The sequence below is a fragment of the Dipodomys ordii genome, unplaced genomic scaffold (assembly GCF_000151885.1).
Source record: "Dipodomys ordii isolate 6190 unplaced genomic scaffold, Dord_2.0 Scaffold157, whole genome shotgun sequence".
Lineage (NCBI taxonomy): Eukaryota > Metazoa > Chordata > Mammalia > Rodentia > Heteromyidae > Dipodomys > Dipodomys ordii.
Window position 1 is genome coordinate 5,850,376 of NW_012267373.1, and position 20,206 is coordinate 5,870,581.

Sequence of the window (20,206 nt, forward strand, 5' to 3'; positions counted from 1 at the left end):
TTCCTTCCTTCCTTCCTTCCTTCCTTCCTTCCTTCCTTCCTTCCTTCCTTCCTTCCTTCCTTTCTTTTTGGTGCTAGTACTGGGACTAGAATTCAGGATCTTATGCCTCTGTTCAGCTTTTTTATTCATGGATGGCACTCATCTCTTGAGTCACTCTTCTAGTTCCTAAAATTTTCTTTGGAGATATGCACAGTTTGAGTATATAAAAATCTGAATATTTTAGTAAAATTTACTGTGTTATATACCTATCATTGCTTCTTTCTTTTTTTTTTTTGGTCAGTCATGGTGCTTGAACTCAGGGCCTGGGCATTTTCTCTGAGCATATTCACTCAAGGCTAGTGCTCTACTACTTTGAGCCACACTACCACTTCTAGTTTTCTAGGAGTTAACTGGAGAGAAGTGTCTCATGGACTTTCCTGCACAGGCTGACTTTAAACCCCAATCCTCAGCTCTCAGCCTCCTGAGTAGCTAGGATTACAGGTGTGAGCCATTGGCACCTAGCCTGGTTTTGTTTGTTTGCTTTATTTATTTTTTTCTTGGTCTCTGTCCCTGAGTTACTTTGTTCTGCCTGTTTTATGGCTTTAACTTCTTTGTCCCCACTACTTCTATCTCATTTTGTAGAGTCCTTCATTTTCCTTTCTGTCTTCTGTATCTTCTCACTTTCATCCACTAGCTGAAATCACCAATTATAATCTATTTGTTTATTGTCCCACAGATAAACTGTAGTTTCTGCAAGAGAAAAAAAATCAGATTTTTGTCATGATCTTCAATTTCTAGATCCTTCCTTACCCTGCTTTTTTCTACCTTTTTATTGTTAATAATCTCTTTCCCATTTTTCATTTTTTATACTCTTTACTCAAACGTTAAACCTCTATCAAGACCTTTCCCTGTACTTTATAGTAAAAATAGCCACCATTTTAGCACAGTGATTCTGGAAATCACTGAAGATTCAGACTTTTTACAGTCAAAATGTTTTTATGACAGTATTTATGTGTATTTCTGGGTGCAAAAAATAAAGAATGAGGGCATCCAAGTAAGAAAAAGTTTGATTTAGGGGCTGGGAAGGTGGCTCAGAGGTAGAGTGCTTGCCTTGCATGCATGACGCCCTGGGTTCGATTCCTCAGCACCCATAAGAAAAAAAGAAAAAAGCAGTGTTGCTGTGGCTCAAATGATAGAGTATTAGCCTTGAACTGAATTGCTGAGGGACAGCGCCCAGGCCCAGAGTTCTGGCCCCACGACCAGACCCCCCCCCCAAAAAAAGGAAAAAGGTTTGATTTGAGCTTCAGTTCTTCCCTTTCTTATTTGTGTGATTTTTTTAAATGACAATTAAAATGTATAATTTATATTTTTATTTTTAAAATGGGGATAATAGTCTCAAAGGTTTATAGTGAGGTACTGAGATTAAGCATTTAAAGAACTTTGTATAGTGTCCAGTATATTCTGCCCCAAAATGTTAGCGTCTTACTTAGTATTAATAAAATTATTTTTATCGTAATCTTTGTTCCCATCACTATACTAAATCCCAGTATTTCTGCTTCTAAAACAGTTTATTCTTATTTTCTCCCGAAACATACTAACTAAACCAAAACAGTATTTTTTCTTTAATTTCTCACTATTTAAATAATCATAGTACAACCCACTGTTGCTAAGGACAAAAATCTGTTTTCCTCCATTCCTTTTCTGACTCATCTTCCACATCTGGTTAAGTCATCAGGGCCTGACCATCATAAACGTACAGGTTTCAAGAATCAGTATATTGCCATGATCCTCTTTCAGTTATCATCTTAATTTTTTCACAGTGGCCTCTTGACTTGTTCTCCACTTTTGTGAATTCTCTAGCTAATGTGACCATTTCACTTTCTTGGAGTTTACTTCTCAGATCAATGCCACTACCTTTTGAAATGTCTTATAGGCTCTGTAGAATCTGGCTTCTATTATTTTTGTAGCCTCTTCAGTTTGTTGACACACTAGGTTATAGTCTTTATGTTTTCTGTTTCTGAACATGCCATGCCTTCTTGTAATCTTTGTGCAGTTTTATTTACATGAAATACTCTCCCTTGTGTTCAGAGACAGATGAATATCTGCTTCATTTAATATCCTACTTAGCCTTCTTTCCAAGAAGGCATTTAAAGTAGCTATGAGCCATTGGCTCACTCCTATATCTTAGCTACTCAGGAAGCTGAAATCTGAGGATCACGGTTCAAAGCCAGCCTGGGCAGGAAATGTCAAGACTCGTAACTCTAAGAAATCAGCAAAAAAGCCAGAAGTAGAGCTCTGGCTCAAGTGGTTGAGTGTTAGCCTTGAACAACAACAAAAAAGCTCAGGGACAGCTCCCAGACCCTGAGATCCAGCCTTGGGACTAGCACAAAAGGAAGAAGAAGCAGGAGGAGGAAGAGGAGGGGCGGGGGGGGGGAGGGGGTATTGCAAGGGAGAGAGGAGGAGGAAGAGGAAGAAGGAGGCTTTGCAGCAACATTATCTTTTCACTTCTATCTGACTTGGCATTCCTTCTAAGTTTCCTATCCTTACCTTGCAGAGTACTTCAGCAGAAGGAGGAGGAGGGAGGGGGAGGGAAGAGGAGGAAGAAGAAGAAGGAGGCTTTGCAGCAACACTGCCTTGTCACTCCTATCTGACTTGGCATTCCTTCTAAGTTTCCTATACTTACCCTGCGGAGTACTTGTCTACTTATATTTGCCTATTTGTTATAGTCCCCTTTCATGAAGGAAAAAAAACTCAGGAAAGAAAGACATTAAATAGTAACACTTGTGAATGGTAGGATTACAAGTCATCTTTCTTCTGTTTTGGAAATCTTATATAGTATTTGCAAAATTTTATAATTAAAATAAAATATTTTAATACCCTTCCCCGCTATAAAGTCAGATTTGCAGTTTGTCACCAAGACTGGCCTTGAACTCAAGACTGGTCTGCCTCAGCCTCATGAGAAATCTTACAAGTGTATTGCACATATATTTTGAGGTTTTTGACACTTTTAAATACAGTTGTTATTAACTGGGTTTAAATAAAAATGTTCTTGACCCTTAAATTTTTTGTAATTGAGTACATGCTGCTTACTTTAAAACTTTGGGTTAAATAAATTTTTAACAAAATACAAGTTTATATGAACTTGAAATGAAAATTTTGTGTTGTAATAGATATTTATTCTCTATATTTACATAGTAGTTTCATTTATCATTTTAGAGAACATAATCATACTTTTTTTAAAATTTAGGATATGTGAACTTTTGCAAAGTGGAGCCATAATGAATAAATTTTACCAGCCCCATGAAGCGCATATTCCCTACCTCCTACAACTCTTCATTGACTACAATCTTTATGGAATGAACTTAATAAACCTGGCTGCTGTCAAGTTCCGAAAAGCAAGAAGGAAAAGTAAGATTAATTTTCAGTTGAAACAAGTGTTGTATAATTAATGACTTAACAATATATTCTTAAAAAATACCTGCTGAGTGGATAAAGAATAAAAAGAAATGCACAAAAATGGGATTTAAAGTTATAAGAAAAACCATCTCAAAAGAATTTTTTTGTGATAACTTTATTGAGATACCGATCTCAATGGCTGAATCATACATTTCATTCATTCAAAGGTAATGTAAAGTTTTTCAGATTATTCATAGTTGTACAATCATCACCAAAAACTTAAACTACTAAATGAATTGCTCTCTCTTTGTCTTTAGACTCTTGATGAAAGAAATAATCTAAAGTAGGATGTGATAGGCTTGGCTTTCTCTATAGGGAAAGAAATGAAAAGAGAAGGAAGATGGATGTAAGAATAGCAAAAAACGACAAAAAAAAAAAAAAGAACACGGAATTCAATCAGTGGCTCAGGCCTGTAATCCTAACTGCTCAGGAGGCTAAGATCTGAGAATCATGGTAAAGCCAGCATGGACAAGAAAGTACATGAGATGAGATTTTTATCCCCACTTAACAACAAAAAAGTAAAAAGCCAGAATTAGAGCTGTGGCTCAAGTGATAGAGCCCTAGCCTTGAGCACAAAAAAGCTGAGACAGCACTCAGGCCCTGAATTCAAGCACCATAAGCAACACACACAAAAGAAAAGAAAAAAGCAAGAGAAATGACTATTCACTGCATATCTTCTTTTTGGCAATAATAGTCCTTTAGGTATCCCTCCATTCTTTATCTCTCCATCTTTGTATGAGGATGGTATTTTACAGTGGAGAGAATTTTTTTTTTTTTTTTTTTTTGGTGCTAGCATTAGGGCTTGAACTCAGGGCCTGGAAGCTATCTCTTTAGCTATTCTGTTCAAGGCTAGCACTCTACCACTTGAGCCACAGCTCCTTTTCCAGCTTTTTGGTGGCTAATTGGAGATAAGAATCTCATGGGCATTCCTGCTCAAGCTGACTTTGAGCCATCATCTTCAGATCTCAGCCTTCTGAGTAACTAGTATTATATGCATGAGACACTGGTGCCTAGCCAGTATAGGGATTTTAAGAGTAAAAGTTGAAGGAGCTATATTTCAAGACTTAATAAAGCTGTAATAATGAAAGCAGCATGCTATAAAAGGAAAGGGAAGATACACTGATAGAGCAGACTTGAGTCTGAAATATATTGATACTTGAAATAGCTCCTAATTGGCTCACATAGTAACTTTGGCAAAGATATAGTGGTAATTGATTGGAGAAAGTAAAGTCCCATCAACAAATAGTGCTGGTATAATTGGACGTCCATTTTCCAGAAGTTAAAAATAGAAGAGCTGAGATGTATACTTTATAAATTTTTAAAATTAACTTAAAATGAGTTATAGACTTAATTGTAAAATGTAAACTACTAGATTTTTAGAAGAAAAGTAGGGAAAAAATCTGCCCAACTTGGAGTTTAAAAAACAAGTTTAAATACAGAAACACCTGAAGTGTAATCTATGAAAGAAAAATTGTTGAGTTGGATTTTGTCAAAATTGAAAATGTTTGCTCTTTGAAATCACTGTTAAATGAGTGAAGATCTGGACATAAGTGCCTATTCTTGCAATCCCAGCTACACTCATGTGATAACAACAGAATCTATAGTTAAAGGTAGATCCAAGGCCATTTTGAGTTGGCCTTGATAATTCCTGAAGTAAGTTTCTATCTGAAAAACTAAAAGCAGTAAGACTAAGGGGACTTTATGCAAGATCCTCAGTTTAGTCTCTACTACTGCAAATAGAAAAAGATCAAAAAGGTAAGCCAAAAGTAGAAATATATGTAAATTATGTATGTAATAAAGAATTATATCCTAACTATATAGCGAATTATGAAAAACTAACAATAAGAAAGTAAACAACACTATTACAAATGGCCAGAAGGTTGTCTCAAACATTCCATCAAAGAAGAAGCTGCAAGAATGGCAAATACATAAAAAGATGACACTCATCATTATCTGTTATTAGAGAAATGTGAATTTAAACCACAAAAGCTATCTCTACACACTTAGTACAAATGGCTAAAATTCAAGACTAAGAACAACAGATCCTGACCAGTATGTAATTCCCATTCAGTGCTAGTGAAAAGCAAAGTGAAGTTTCACTTTGGAAGACAGTTTCACAGTTCTGAAAACAGTAATATAACCCAGCAGATCTCATCTTAGATGTTTATCCAAATTATTTAAAATGTGGGTCTTATCCAAGCTGAATAAAAATATTTCTAGGAACTTTATTGATAAGTCCTGAAAACATAGATCAGCTATATTGACCACTGAGCAATGGAATGCATACACTGTAATACTACTTAGTGATAAACTATTGACTTACACCATCACAGGAACATTTAAAGCATTTAATACGTCAAAGAAGCCAAACTAGAAACAACAAGATACATGATTTCATTTATAGAACATTCTGGAAAATAAAACTATAGAAGTAGAAAACCGATTATTGGTGCTACATATTACAAAAGAAAGAGTGTTAACTGCAAAGAGAATGTGCAGGGGTACATTTGCAGTAAAAAAAAAAAAGTTATATTCCGTGTGATCTAGGATGTTCAAAAATCACTCTTCAAACCCATAGAACTTCACTTCATTATACTATAGGCACATGATTAGGTTTGATTTCACCAGTAATTTGCTCATATTTTGTATCTTCTTTTATGATATAAGTCATCTCTGGTATGCTTTCCAAATATTCCAGTCTTATCATGAGGAGAACACTTGACAAATTCAGACTAGAGGCATAATACCACCTCATGTCTGTCAAGATGGTGAAAAAATAAGAAAAACCAGAGAAATAGACCTGAAAAAGACTAGGAAGATATGACAACCCAATGCAACTTGATACCCTTGATTGGAGCTTGGAACAGAGAGCTTTAGTGGCAAAACTTGAAATTCAAAGGAAGTTTGTAGTTTAATAGAAATCTTCCAGTATCAGTGTCTTTATTTACCACAGTAATACAAAATGCTAAAAAATACGGGAAACTAGATGAGTAGTATGTGGAGCTTTCTGTACTATTCTTGTATCTTTTCTGTAAACCTAAAGATTCTAAAAGTAAAAATGAAATAGTTAAAAAAAGGTTATGGGGATAAAAAGAATAACAAGGTAGCTGTCAATGGCTGTCAAATGACAATATCTGAGAACTGAAGGAAGACTAAAGAAAGATTTGCAGAGTATGTAGAGTAGGAAGAGGAGCTAGTTTTCACAGGTAAAATTTTTCCAGTAATGAAAAAGCATGAGAAATTTTTTTTTTTAAACATGAGAAATTTGAAGTTTTTTTTTTTTTTGTCTATCATGGGGCTTGAACTCTAGGTCTGAGCGCTGTCCCTTAGCTCTTCAGCTCAAGGTGAGTGCTCTACCACTTGAGCCACAGCACCACTTCCAGAATTTAAGATCTTTTGAGAGGATTTTTTTCCCACTCACTCAGCTTTCTCTCACTAGAAAATTTAAATTTCCATAAGAGATCAGAGAAATTTATAGACTACTTCCAAAGTATAGTATTGTCTCTTCTACAAATGCAAATCAGATTATATTTGAATTTGCCCCAAGATTTCCTCCCTGATACTGCCATTATTTCTGGAATGCATTAAAGTATATTTTGAATCTCATGAAATTTCCATTAGAGTTTCAGTTGTCACCCAGAGTACCCTAGGAATTCAAAGTCTTAAAATTTATAATTCTTTATATTTCAAGTAAGATTCTATGCATACTTATCACAATAGAACATTTAAACGTATCATACTTTTATTGTACTATGAAAAGTTGTAATAATTTTTCCTTTATACCCATGTATTGCCAAAACTTGTTTTTCCTTTTAGTTTAAGAACATTATTCTTAGCTATGTATATGTTTTCTTCTGTGTGAGTCTGTGTGTGTGAATTTTTAAGACATAATTTTAGAACTAGCCACATAAGTTGTAAATTATTTTACTTAAGTGGTAGTTATACAAATTAAAGAGGATGTATTTAAATTTACCTTTATATTTCTAGATGGTGTATCCAATGCAACTGGATCATGCAAAGATCAGTCATCAGGAAATTCTCCAGCTAGTACTTTATTTCAGTGGAAGGAAGAAGAAATACCAAGGTTAGTTAATGATGTCAAAGAAATGAACATTTTATATATATGTTAGTTGTGATTGAAATCAGTGGAATTATTAAAGTATGATCTTTTATTGAGTTCTTCTAATCTTATAAGATTATTTAAACAAATCTCAATGTTTAGTATATTACAAGAAACCACATATTTAAAAGCAGACCATAAAAATATACAGAAGGAATCTGGGATAGACTTTTTCTTAGCAGTGATTTTCATCTTATTCTAAAGATAAGATTGTAAAGATGATACAACTTATGAAATGGAAATCTTACAACTTTTCAAGTTAAGAATTTTTTTTTTTGGCCAGTCCTGGGCTTGAACTTGGGACTTGGGTATTGAACTTCTTTTGTTTGAGGCTAGCATTCTTCCACTTGAGCCACAGTGCCACTTCCAGCTTTTTCTGTGTATGTGGCACTAAGGAATTGAACCCAGGGCCTCATGCATGCTAGGTAAGCAGTCTATCCCTAAGCCACATTCCCAGCCAAGTTAAGAAATTACCATAATAGCAGTTTAAAAGAGAAATAGCACCTACTTTTAATATAAACAAACCCCCCAATTTTTAATATTTAGTATCTATGGAAACAAGTGCATTGATCTGCTGATTATGAATAATATAAATTGTTGGAGATAAAATATTCCAAATGTTTAAATTTTCCTGTCATGCAGCAGACATGTAATCAGCAATCAGCACCTATTTAAATTATCCATCAGTAGCTTTATCTTTGTAAAATTTATGTTCTGAACTACATAATATTACTACATAATATTACCTAAGCTTTCTTGTGTCAGTTGAATACTGGTAGGATGGTTTTCTTTTTCTTTCTTTTTTTTGTTGTTAATATATACATATGAATATATATATATATATATATATATATAAATGGCTTTTTTAAAAATACGTTTTTATTGTAAAAATACTGCACAGCGGGGTTACAGTTACATGAACAAGGTAATGAGTACATTTCCTATCAAGCATTGTTACCTCCTCCTGTTTTCCCCCTACTACCCCTTTTCTCCCTTCCCTCCGACCTCTACAACTACACTCCTCCTTCTCCCCCTTCCCTCCCCACCTAAATTGTAAAGTTCAGTTTTCAACATAGTGTCTTGTACATATCATTGTTACAATGGGTGAACCTGTATCCCTATTTAAACATTTTGTTTTTTCCTTTCCCCTCCCCAAGTTAGAGAAGTATAGATACAAGATCTAGAGCACCAACATCAAATACCGAGAAAACGGTTTATACTGTGGGGAAGGAACATACAAAGAAACAAACAAAAAAAATCACATAGTACATTAAAAAAATAGCAAGAAATAAGAAACCACTTGTGTCCCTGTCTTGGGTTCATTTCGCTTAACATCATCATATGGTCATATGTACATAGCTTTTTACCTTTTCTGTTTGTCCCAGACATATACTAGTTATTGCAAATAAGGGAAACCATAGGACCTGTGTTTCTTTGGGCCTGGCTTACTTCATTTAATATAATTTTTTCCAACTCTTTCCATTTCTTAACAAATGGGTTGATGTTATTCTTTCTGATGGAGGCTTAGAATTCCATATGTGTGTGTGTGTGTGTGTAATCTCACATTTTCTTGATCCGTTCATCTACTGAGGGACATCTGGGTTGGTTTCATATCTTAGCTATGGTAAATAATGCTGCAATAAACCTAGTTGTGCTGGTAGCTTTAGTATGGTCTTGTTTGTGATCATTTGGGAAATGCCCAAAAGTGGGATTGCTGGTCATAGGGGAGCTCTATGTGGAGTCTTTTGAGGAACCTCTATACTACTTTCCAAAGTGGTTGAACAAGTTTACACTTCCACCAACAATGCAGTAGGGTTCCCTTCTGGCCACAATCCCCTCCAGCATCTGTTGTTATTAGAGTTTTCTTGATTATAGCCATTCTAACTCAATGAACGTTGTTTTGATTCGCATTTCCTTTATGGCTAGAGAGGTTGCGCATTTCTTAATATAATTCATCACATCAGCAAGAGCAAGGATAAGAACCACATGATTATCTTAATAGATGCAGAAAAAGCATTTGACAAGATCTAACACTCCTTTATGATGAAGGCTCTGGAAAAACTAGGAATCCATGGAACATTACTCAATATAATAAAGGGTGTATATAACAGACCTACAGCAAGCATTATACTTAATGATGAAAAACTAAAGCCATTTCCTCTAAATTCAGGAATAAGACAAGGATGTCCACTCTCTCCACTTCTCTTCAATTTAGTATTAGAATGCCTAGCTACAGCAATAAGTCAAGATGCAAACACAAGGGGGATCCAAATAGGGAAAGATGAAGTAAAACTCTCCCTGTTTGTAGATAACATGATCTTGTATTTAAAGACTCCCAGGGACTCCACTCCCAAATTATTTGAGCTTATTTGAAACTCTGACAAAGTAGCAGGGTATAAAATTAACCCTCAAAAATCAATGGGTTTTCTGTATGCCAATAATGAGAAGAGCGTGGCTGAAATCAGGAAAGCAACTCCCTTTGTAATAGCCCCACAAAAAATAAAATACCTAGGAATTAATTAAAGAAGTGAAGGACCTCTATGATGAAAACTTTAAAAACCTGAAAAAGGAAATCAAAACAGAACTTAGGAAGTGAAAAAACCTCCCATGCTCCTGAATTGGAAGGATCAACATTGTAAAAATGGCAATACTTCCCAAGGCCATCTACAAATTCAGTGTGATAGCCTATCAATATTCCAACCTCATTCTTCAGTGAAGTAGAAGAAACAATCTAAAAATTCATATGGAACAATAAAAGACCCCAAATAGCAAAAACAATCCTTAACAGAAAGAGTAGTTCTGGAGGAATATCAATATCAAATTTCAAACTCTACTACAAAGCCATAATAATCAAAACAGCTTGGTAATGGCACTAGAATAGACCTGAGGACCAATGGAATAGAATTGAAAACCCAAAAATGAACCCACAGACCTATAGCCACCTAATCTCTGATAAGGGAGCTAAAAAAGTAGAATGGAAGAAAGACAGCCTCTTCAATAAATGGTGCTGGCAAAATTGGTTAAATACCTGTAAAACTAAAGGTAGATCCTTCCATATCACCCTGCACCAGAATCAACTCCAAATGGATCAAAGACCTCAAAGTCAAAGCAGATACCCTGAAAACATTACAAGATGGAATAGGAAAACCCTAGGTCTCCTTGACACAGGCTGAAGTTTTTTTAATAGAGACCCAGAAACACAACAAATCAAAGAAAGGTTGGACAAATGGGATTGCATGAAGCTGCAGAACTTCTGCCTGGTCAAGGACATAGCTAGCAAGATCAATAGAAAGCCCACGGATTGGTGACAAGATCTTCACTAGTCATACAATGGATAAGGGTCTCATATCTAAAATATACCTGGAACTCAAAAAATTAAACCCCCCAACAACAAATCTTCAAAGAAACAATTGCCTAATAAATAAGTGGGCTAAAGAGAAACTTCTCTGAATAAGAATGGCTAATGGACATAGGATGATTTTCTTCTTTTCACTATATATATGTCATTAAATACTTTTTGTTCAGTATTTTTAATGGAAATGAAAGGAGACAAGAGTGTTTAGTTAAATTACTATTTTTTGTTTGACTATTTTTAATTTTATAGTAAGAAAAGGCTCATTTATTATCAGTTGAACATAAACTATAATAAAAATATTAGTATGGTGGGTCATACATATAATCCTAGTACTCAAGGAGGCTGAGGCAGGAAGTTCAAGACTTAGAAGCAGGCTTGAGTTCCATAGGGAAACCCTATCTCAAAAAAATAAGCAAAGCAAATTTGTTTAGAGCTTAGCTTATGTAGTTTCAAATCTCTGGTATGTATTTGACAGGATTTCCATGATATGAAATTTCTTAGGGTTTTATTATGCCTGAAGTTAAGGAAGGATCTCATTAACAATAGAAATACATTGTTTCATGACTGAATATTAATATTTAAAGACTTCAAATAATATGGATAGTGACTCTTGATTCTACTTATTAACAAGGGTCAGGACTTTTTGATAAACATGCACACATACTAAGTTTCTTCCCGTATGTAGTGGAATTGTTTTTGTAATCATGCAGTAGAGTCTTGATATTAAAGAGATTGCTGTTGAGGTAAAAGCAGCTATACTCAGGATTTAATTAAATTAACAGATTCATCATTTTTAGCTTGAGAGTTTTACCATAACTTACCTTGCTTTATGGGAACCATCTGATTATTGTTGTTGTTGTTGGTGGTGGTGGTGGTGGTGGTGGTGGTCATGGTGGTCATGGGCTTGAACTCAGTCTGGGTGCTGTCCTTTAGCTCTTCAGCTGAAGGGGAGCACTCTACTACTTGAACCACAGCGCCATTCTAGTTTTCCTACTCATTTCTTTGTTTATATGAGTAGAAAAACTAGACAACTTACTCAGAATTAATAAGTATAAGAAGATATACATGTATATGCAAATATTCAGCTTTTCTTATATATAAATAAGAGATGATGTCAGGATTTTACCATAAATCAGTATTCTCCTCGTTTCTTAGTTTCATTTCTGTCCTCAGTGCTGGCACCTCCATCTAATTGTGTTTTATTTAGCATTAAAGAATTATTTTTCTTTATATCCCTTTGCAAACATTATTATAATGTCCAAAACAAATAACTACTCCATTGTAATGAGATGAGATTATTAAGTCAGCAGCTCTCCTCAACTTTTTAACACAGTGGAAATTATATATCATGGCTTTTGGAGTTACTTGTCAAACTGTTAAATCTATAAAAGTCAGGAATCTATCTAACTGTAATATTCTCAACTTTGGCTATGCTTGAGAATGATATGGAGAAATTATTAAAATTGTAGCTGTCTGAATTCCGATGATTAGTAGGTCTCTTATGTTCATTTTTGAACATGTTAAGCTATAAAATGTTAAGACAGGTGTAATTGTATAATTCCCATTGTACCGTTTATCTCCCTTTAATGACTAAAGTGAATGGTTTACATACATTTGACGATTCAAATTTTTTTAATTTTATTTTTAATATATATTTTTATTGTAAAGATACCGTAGAATGGTATTACAGTTACATGAGTAAGGTAATGCATACATTTCCTATAGAGCATTGTTATTCCCGACAATTCAAATTTTTTTACTCACATCTATTAGAAACAAATTTTTAGTTCTGAAAACTTATTTTCTTTCTCTGAGAACACTTTTGTCCTGATCTGACATGGTAGTGAACACCATAATCCTGGCACTCAGTTTATTGAGTCAGAAGGATCTCAAGTTCAAGGCAAGCTTGGTCTACTTAATGAGACTGTCTCAAACAAATAAAATTCTTACTGTACAATTAACTTGTTTTAATGCTCCTATTCATCCTTTGTCACAAAAGAACTATTCTTGGAATATTTATTATTGATAATTGCAATGTAATTCTTCCAAATGATAACTTTTTGTAGTATAATGACGAAAGTTGACCATAAACTATTTTATCTAGAACTTCAATGCATGGCAAAGTAGATTCTGTTAAATTAAGTGACTAAGGGACCTATAATTTTTTTTATTATTTAAAAGGTTGTATTGTGATAAGTTTTCTAATATACCTCTTATCTCTCTATCAACTCTACTAATGATGTGTGTGTGTGCGCATGCATGTGTGGCTGTGTATGGCTGTGTGTATACATATACATGTGTACACATATATTTACTTGAATTGTAAAAATTTTGTCATTTAACGTTTATTATTGTTATCATTATTTTTGGGTCTGTGGATCAAATGTATAGCTTCTCACATGCTAGGCTAGTACTGTACTATGGAGCTATGCACCATACTTTAAAACATTTTATTTCTAGCATTGAATCATAATTTCTTTAGGGATAGATAATAGAGCTGTGATCTTCCTAATAGGTATGTCTTAAAATATTAAAAATGTTTAAAATTGAAATTTAATGTAACATACCATTACTTTCTTTCAAGTAGAATCATAGATCTCCCTCTTACATTTGGTATTCATTAAGAAGATCTAAGCTTTTGAATGAGTAACCTGGGACCCATGCTACATGTTCATCGATTCTAGCCAGCATGGAAAATTATGTAATACCTTACTAATCTTCCCTGTAGTGCCTCTGAGAGAGGAAGAGGAAAGAATACTTTCTAGTCTAAGAAGATTAGTAGGACACAACCCTCTGTGGTCCCTATAAAAATGAATTACCTTTTGGTGTCATCATTTCTGCTAGCCACGATCCCACTGTTGAGCATTCATATGATTTATCAGTTTGATGTTGTAAAGAGTTTTAAAGCATACCCTTGCCCAGCAGTTGTTATGAAGAACAGTGAGAATATTTGCTCATTTCTCAGAATGCTCACCTTCCATTATCTTGTTACACATCCTCTACTGGAAATCATTTGTGATTGCTAAAACATATGCCCCTAGCCAAGTAGTTTTTTATGTAGTTTTGAATGTATCCTTCTATTGTTCTTCTGTTTCTCTCTCTCTCATTCTGCCTTGTGCATGGCAACATATTAACACTGAACATACAAAATTGGAACCAAAATATACAAGATACTTCAAAAAGGATTTTAATAGGATTGTAATTAGATTTTATATTTTATTATGTTATTACTCATTTACATGTACATACAGAATCAGTGTGTATATAAATAATTATGAATTAATGTTTTCTGATTGTTAACTGTTACATGAGTTCTTATGTAAGTAAGAAAAATCTTATGAAGTTCATTCTGGCATAGTCACTCTGTCTTGATATCTTTTCATTACAGCTCTTTATTACTAGAAGGAGTTGAACCACAGAGTACATGTGAATTAGAAGTGGATGCGGTAGCAGCTGACATCTTAAATCGGTTGGATATTGAGGGTACACACACAGTTATTCTTTTTTATTTATGGAAATATTGGGATTTGAACTCAGGGCCTAACATTTGCTAAACAGGGTTTCTATCATATAAGACACTCTTTTTCCACTTTAGCCATACCTCCAGCCTCACATTAATTCTAGCCCCTTAATATATGTTGTTGTTTGTTTGTTTTGTTTTTTTGGTTGACAGTGTCGAACGTATAATGGAACCAATACAAAGGAACTTGATATAGGTGGATGATAGAAAAGTGCTTTAGAAACTTCTTTTGTATTTCTAACAAGATATGATGTGAGCTAGTTTCTATCACTGTGACAAAACACTTGAGAAAATAGAGGAGGAAAGATTCACTTTTGCTCACAATTTAAGAGGCTTCAGGCCATAGTTCACCCATTATTTCTGAACCTATAATGAGGCAGAATGTATTAGCAGAATGCTATGGTGTATCCAAACCATTCACTGTACAATATTTTTGAAGCAAAGAAAGTCAGAGAGAAAGGAACCTGCACACCTACTAGGTAAATATTTACTCCAGCTAACTCCCCTCTCTTAGTATTCTGTTTATCTGTAGACTAATCCATCGATGAAATTAGCATCCCAATGATCTAATCATTTCTCATTAACACCATCACCCTGAAACCAAGCCTTCATCACATGAGTCCTTGGGAGATATTTCATCTCCAGACTACAACAGATAGTCATTATTTTTTTCCTTTGTAGTTCTGTTCATGTGGCTGTGTTTTTATAAACACGGAACTGCGTGTGACACTAATAAAACTTAGCCAGTGTGAAATAATATACTCTGCTTTTTAATTGTTTTATCTTCAGATTTACTTCCTGGGTTTTAGGTAATCATTAGAAAGAAAACTAAAAAAAGGAGTAACATAATAAATGTAAGTTGGGATAGTTTATTTTAATGTACAAGCTATTTTTCTTAAAAGGAAAAAGAAAAAGATTGAATATTTTTTAAGCAAAAATATTTTTACTTTGTTCCTTGTAGTATTGAAGTATTGTTGTGATTACAGCTCAAATTGGTGGAAACCCCGGTCTCCAAGCCATATGGGAAGATGAAAAGCAACGGCGAAGAAACAGAAATGAAATTTCTCAAATTAGCCAACCTGAATCACAAGGTATAAATTTAATAATGCTCTAATGATTACTGTTTCAGTGGAAAATATAGTCATTTTCCCTCTTGACAATATTTGATGTTGTATTTGTTAAATTTGTTACGTAATTTTCTACTGTATGGCTGTATAACCAATAATTTTGTCTGTGGAGTCATTTTTTCTTGTCATCTACTCTTTCTCTAAGAAGTTAACATCTTGTCAACTATTTTTGGTCTTCAGTGAATTTTGTTTACTTGCTTTTTTACTTTTTTATTCTGTAATACTTCTGCCTTCCTATATTTTCAAGGAGATGTTAAAAATTATGATTTAGAAACAATGTTTACATCATTATATTTTGACCAGGGAAATACTGCCTCCAAATTATTTTCTGGGGTTATTAAATGAACTGTGAGTGTTCTCATGTACCACTCCAGAGAAAAAAATACTCATTCATTATTAAATGTTGCTATGTCCAGGAAGAATTTGAGTGGGCTCAAACCAGTACCATGGATACAACAAAATTTTATAGATAAAGGTAAATATATACAATTAACAGACCAAAAGTTTTTAAAATATGGTAGTAAGCCTATAATGCATCCAATTAAAAATTTAAAATTGTTTTATAATATTTAAAGCACCCAATGTTTTCATTCACTTTTAGAAGAGAAATGTTATATTTTATAAGTGGGAAATTTCCAATTTCAGCGTATATGATATTTTTAGAGGTAAGAGAGTAGTGCTTTCTGTTAGTTTATGTTTAGAAAACTTAGTCATGAACTATATGTTTCTTTTCAGTTAGTGCTTCATACAGTTTCAGTAACAGCGATTTCTTTCTAGCTTGATTCTATCTAGGACTACATTTATATGTGCCAAAAGAAAGATGGGAAATTGCTGCCATTTTTCAAGCAGTTTTAGGAAATGGGAAAATAAGTCATTCATTTATTTACTTTTTAAATGTACTTTTAAAATTCAAAGATCGCAGGTTGATGCCATCAACAGAAAGTGAAAAAAAATTTCAGAAGAGACTTCAAGAAATTCTCAAGCAAAATGACTTTTCTTTGTGAGTAATTATTATAGATCACAGAACTAATTTTATTGCTTTATTATGTAGTTTATTATAAAAGATATATTTTAATTAAGCAGAACATTATCAGGATCTATGGACAACAGTGATGGATCCCAAGAATTTTCTGCTGAGTTAACATTACACTCTGACATTCTCACTCCTGAAATGCTACAGTGTACTCCAGCCAATATGATAGAAGTTCACAAGGACACAGAGTTGAACAAAGGTGAGATTGTCTTTTACATATTCAAATAATACTACTAAGAGACTTCTGTGTATCTAGCACTAAGATAATACTTATTTGAGTTTTCTAGCTTTTTTGCTCTCTAAGAAATTAAGTCTGATAGGCTGGGGCCAGTGGCTTAAGCCTGTAATCCTAGCTACTCAGGAGGCTGAGATCTGAGGATTGCAGTTCATAGCCAGCCCAGGCAGGAAAAGCTGTGAAACTCTTATCTCTAATTAAGCACCAGAAAACAGGAAGTGGCACTGTGGCTCAAGTGGTAGAGTGCTAGCCTGGAACTGAAGAGTGGAGGGATAGCACTCAGACCCAGAGTTTCAAGCCCCATGACCAACAACAAAAAAAAAGAAAGAAAGAAATTAAGTCTGATAGAGCAAAAATCTATTTCCCCATTCACTTATCCTTTCTACCTCTGAAAAAATAAGAACAATTGTGAACTTAGTATAAACTACCACCATATATGTCCACAATGTATGCTATTGATTTACATTTTAAATTTTATATAAGTGGTTTTGTATAAATGATTTTCCTGTTTAGTATCAATTAAGCAACTTACTTTTTTATTCATTGTGTCCCAGCCCTTTTTGCTTTTCAGATATGGACTTGTAGGTTATTGTTTTTCAGATATAGACTTGTAGGTTAGTGTGTGTGTGTGTGTGTGTGTGTGTGTCTTTTTGTTGTTGTTGTTGTTATTGTTGTTTATGCCAATACTAAGGCTTGAACTCAGAGCCTCAGTATCTTGCTTGACTTTTTTGCTCTGGGCTGTCATTCTACCATTTGAGCCACACATCTACTTCCAACTTTTTACAGGATAAGTGATGGTAAGAATCTGATAAACTATTCTACCCAGTTGGCTTCAAACCATGATCCTCAGATCATAGCCTCCTGAGTAGCTAGGATTCGTAGGCCTGAGAACCAGTGTCTGCTTGGTCTCCTGTTTTTTCCTGAGCTAGCCTTAGACTATAATTCTCCTCACTGCATCTCCCCTGTAGCTGAGGTTGTAGCCATGCACCTTCCATGTTTGGTATAAATCTCATACTTACCAGTAAATATACTTTATCAGTAAATTACATTATCAGTAAATGTACTTTAATCTGGTTAATACCCCTCCTAAGTCTTGTTTGCTTAGAAGTTTATCTTTTTTGTGTATTTTTATAGTCCTGGGTCTTGAACTCAATGCCTGGTTGCTATCCCTGAGCATTTTATCTCAAGGCTAGTGCTGTACCACTTGAGCTAGAGCTCTGCTTCCTGGCTTTTTTGGCAGTTAATTGAAGGCAAGAATCTCGCAGATTTTCCTACCTGAGCTGCTCTGAATTGTGATCATCAGATCTTAATCTCCTGAGTAGCTGAGGTTACAGGCATGAGCCACCGGTACCCATCTACAAGTTTATTGTATTCTAAGTTACGAATGAATATTAAATTTTTATCAATGTCTTCTGTATTTATTGAAATTATCATTTTTCTTTTTGCTCGGTTACAAAAATTAACAACAGTGACAGAAGAGAAATAAACAAAAAAAAAGAGGAAAGAACAAAACAAAAAAGAACTGCAAATAGTACATTAAAAAACCTCTTACTTCCATTTCTTGGAGTTCATTTTGATAAGCATCATTTTATATGATCTTACGCACATAGCTATTGAGCCCTTGCGATCCTCTCCTAAAAATATACTCCTTTGTTCTCACTGTGGGAATGTTTAGATTGCTGTTTCTTTAATCATGCCCAGGTGTAAGTATTTGTCTTTTACTGTCCATTGGGTTTACTTGTAAATTTATAGGCACATTCTAGTTATTATAAATGAGGGAAACCATGCAACCTGTTTCTTTGGGTCTGGCTATAGCTTAGATTAATTTTTTCCAGGTTTTTCGATTTCCTTAGGAATGGGGCAAGGCCATTCTTTCTGGTGGAAGCAAAAGCCTTGTTGGTTACAAATTTGTTGTTAAAAGAAAATGGTACTGCTAAATGTGCCTGCTCATATTTTTCATTACAGCTAATCTACAAATATTTTTTCCATTTTACTTGGCTTTTTTTCATGTTCTTCAATAGTTTTATAAGTTTTCATAAAATTGTTCTGTTTTTCATTTGTATGTTCTGGATGTCCTATAATTGTTTTTATCTTTCACAAATTATATTGATTTATTACTGAGATTAATAAGCTTCATTGACCTTTCTGTAGCTGTCTTTTTTTCTCTCTCTCTCTCTTTATTGATATTGGGGTTTGTAATCAGAACCACCCACTTGAGCCATTCTCCCCATGCCTGGGCTGACTTCAGATCATTTTTTTTTCCTGAGAAATTATACATTTATCTAGTTTTTCCATTTTTGGTACAGAGTTGTTCACAATATCGATATGTTCAGCATTTTCTGTATACCTTTTATTCCTAATATAACTTACTTAAATCTTTATCCTAATTTGTTTTGACCTTTTTTTCTAGTCTTATCTATGCTATTGTTAGTTTCAGAAAATCAGATTTTTTTTTAATTGTGAAAATATTGTACAGAAGGGTTACAATTACATGGGCAAGATAATGAGTACATTTCTTATCAAGCATTGTAGCCTCCTCCTTTGTTTCCCCTTCTCATCCCTTCCCATCCTCCCCTCTCCACCCCACTCAATGCTCCTCTCCCCCCACCAAAGTTGTAAAGTTCATTTTCGACATAACAACTTGTATATCTCATTGTTGCAATGGGTCCACCTGTATCCCTATTGAAACGATTTGTTTTTTTCCCTTCCTCTCCACAAATTATACCGACATCAAATACAGTGAAAGCAGGGGGTTATACCGTGGGGAAGGGACATACAAAGCAACAAAGAAATAATCTTATAAATGTGTTAGAAACAATCTCATGAAAGAAAAGAATATTTGAATACATATTTTAGGGTTCATTTCCCTAACATCAACTTATCTGACCTTTTCTGCTTGTCCCAGACATATACTAGTTATTGCAAATAAGGGAAACCATGGGACCTATGTTTCTTTGGTCCTGGCTTACTTCACTTAATATAATTTTTTCCAAGTCTTTCCATTTCCTAACAAGTGGGGCAATGTCATTCTTTTTGATGGAGGCATAGAATTCCATTGTGTATATATACCACATTTTCTTGATCCATTCATCTACTGAGGGGCATTTGGGTTGGTTCCATATCTTAGCTTTGGTAAATAATGCTGCAATAAACATAGTCTTGCTGGTAGCTTTAGTGTGTTCTTGTTTGTGAACATTTGGGTAAATGCCCAAAAGTGGGATTGCTGGGTCAAAGGGGAGCTCTATGTGGAGTCTTTTGAGGAACCTCCATACTGCGTTCCAAAGTGGTTGAACAAGTTTACACTCCCACCAAGAATGCAGTAAGGTTCCCTTCTGTCCATATCACCTCCAGCATCTGTTGTTAAGATTTTGTTTTTATCAA

At 34.3% G+C, this 20,206-nt stretch overlaps 1 protein-coding gene across 1 annotated transcript in view; it reads left to right on the plus strand.

The window, feature by feature from the left end:
* Positions 1–20,206, plus strand: part of Rev3l (REV3-like, polymerase (DNA directed), zeta, catalytic subunit) — a 135,031-nt gene that overhangs the window by 39,157 nt on the left and 75,668 nt on the right. Inside the window, exons 4-9 of the mRNA XM_013032823.1 lie at positions 3,227–3,387; positions 7,423–7,519; positions 14,299–14,393; positions 15,417–15,521; positions 16,473–16,557; positions 16,641–16,789. Of these exons, the coding sequence (XP_012888277.1) occupies positions 3,227–3,387; positions 7,423–7,519; positions 14,299–14,393; positions 15,417–15,521; positions 16,473–16,557; positions 16,641–16,789 (692 nt within the window). The remainder of the gene's footprint in view (positions 1–3,226; positions 3,388–7,422; positions 7,520–14,298; positions 14,394–15,416; positions 15,522–16,472; positions 16,558–16,640; positions 16,790–20,206) is intronic.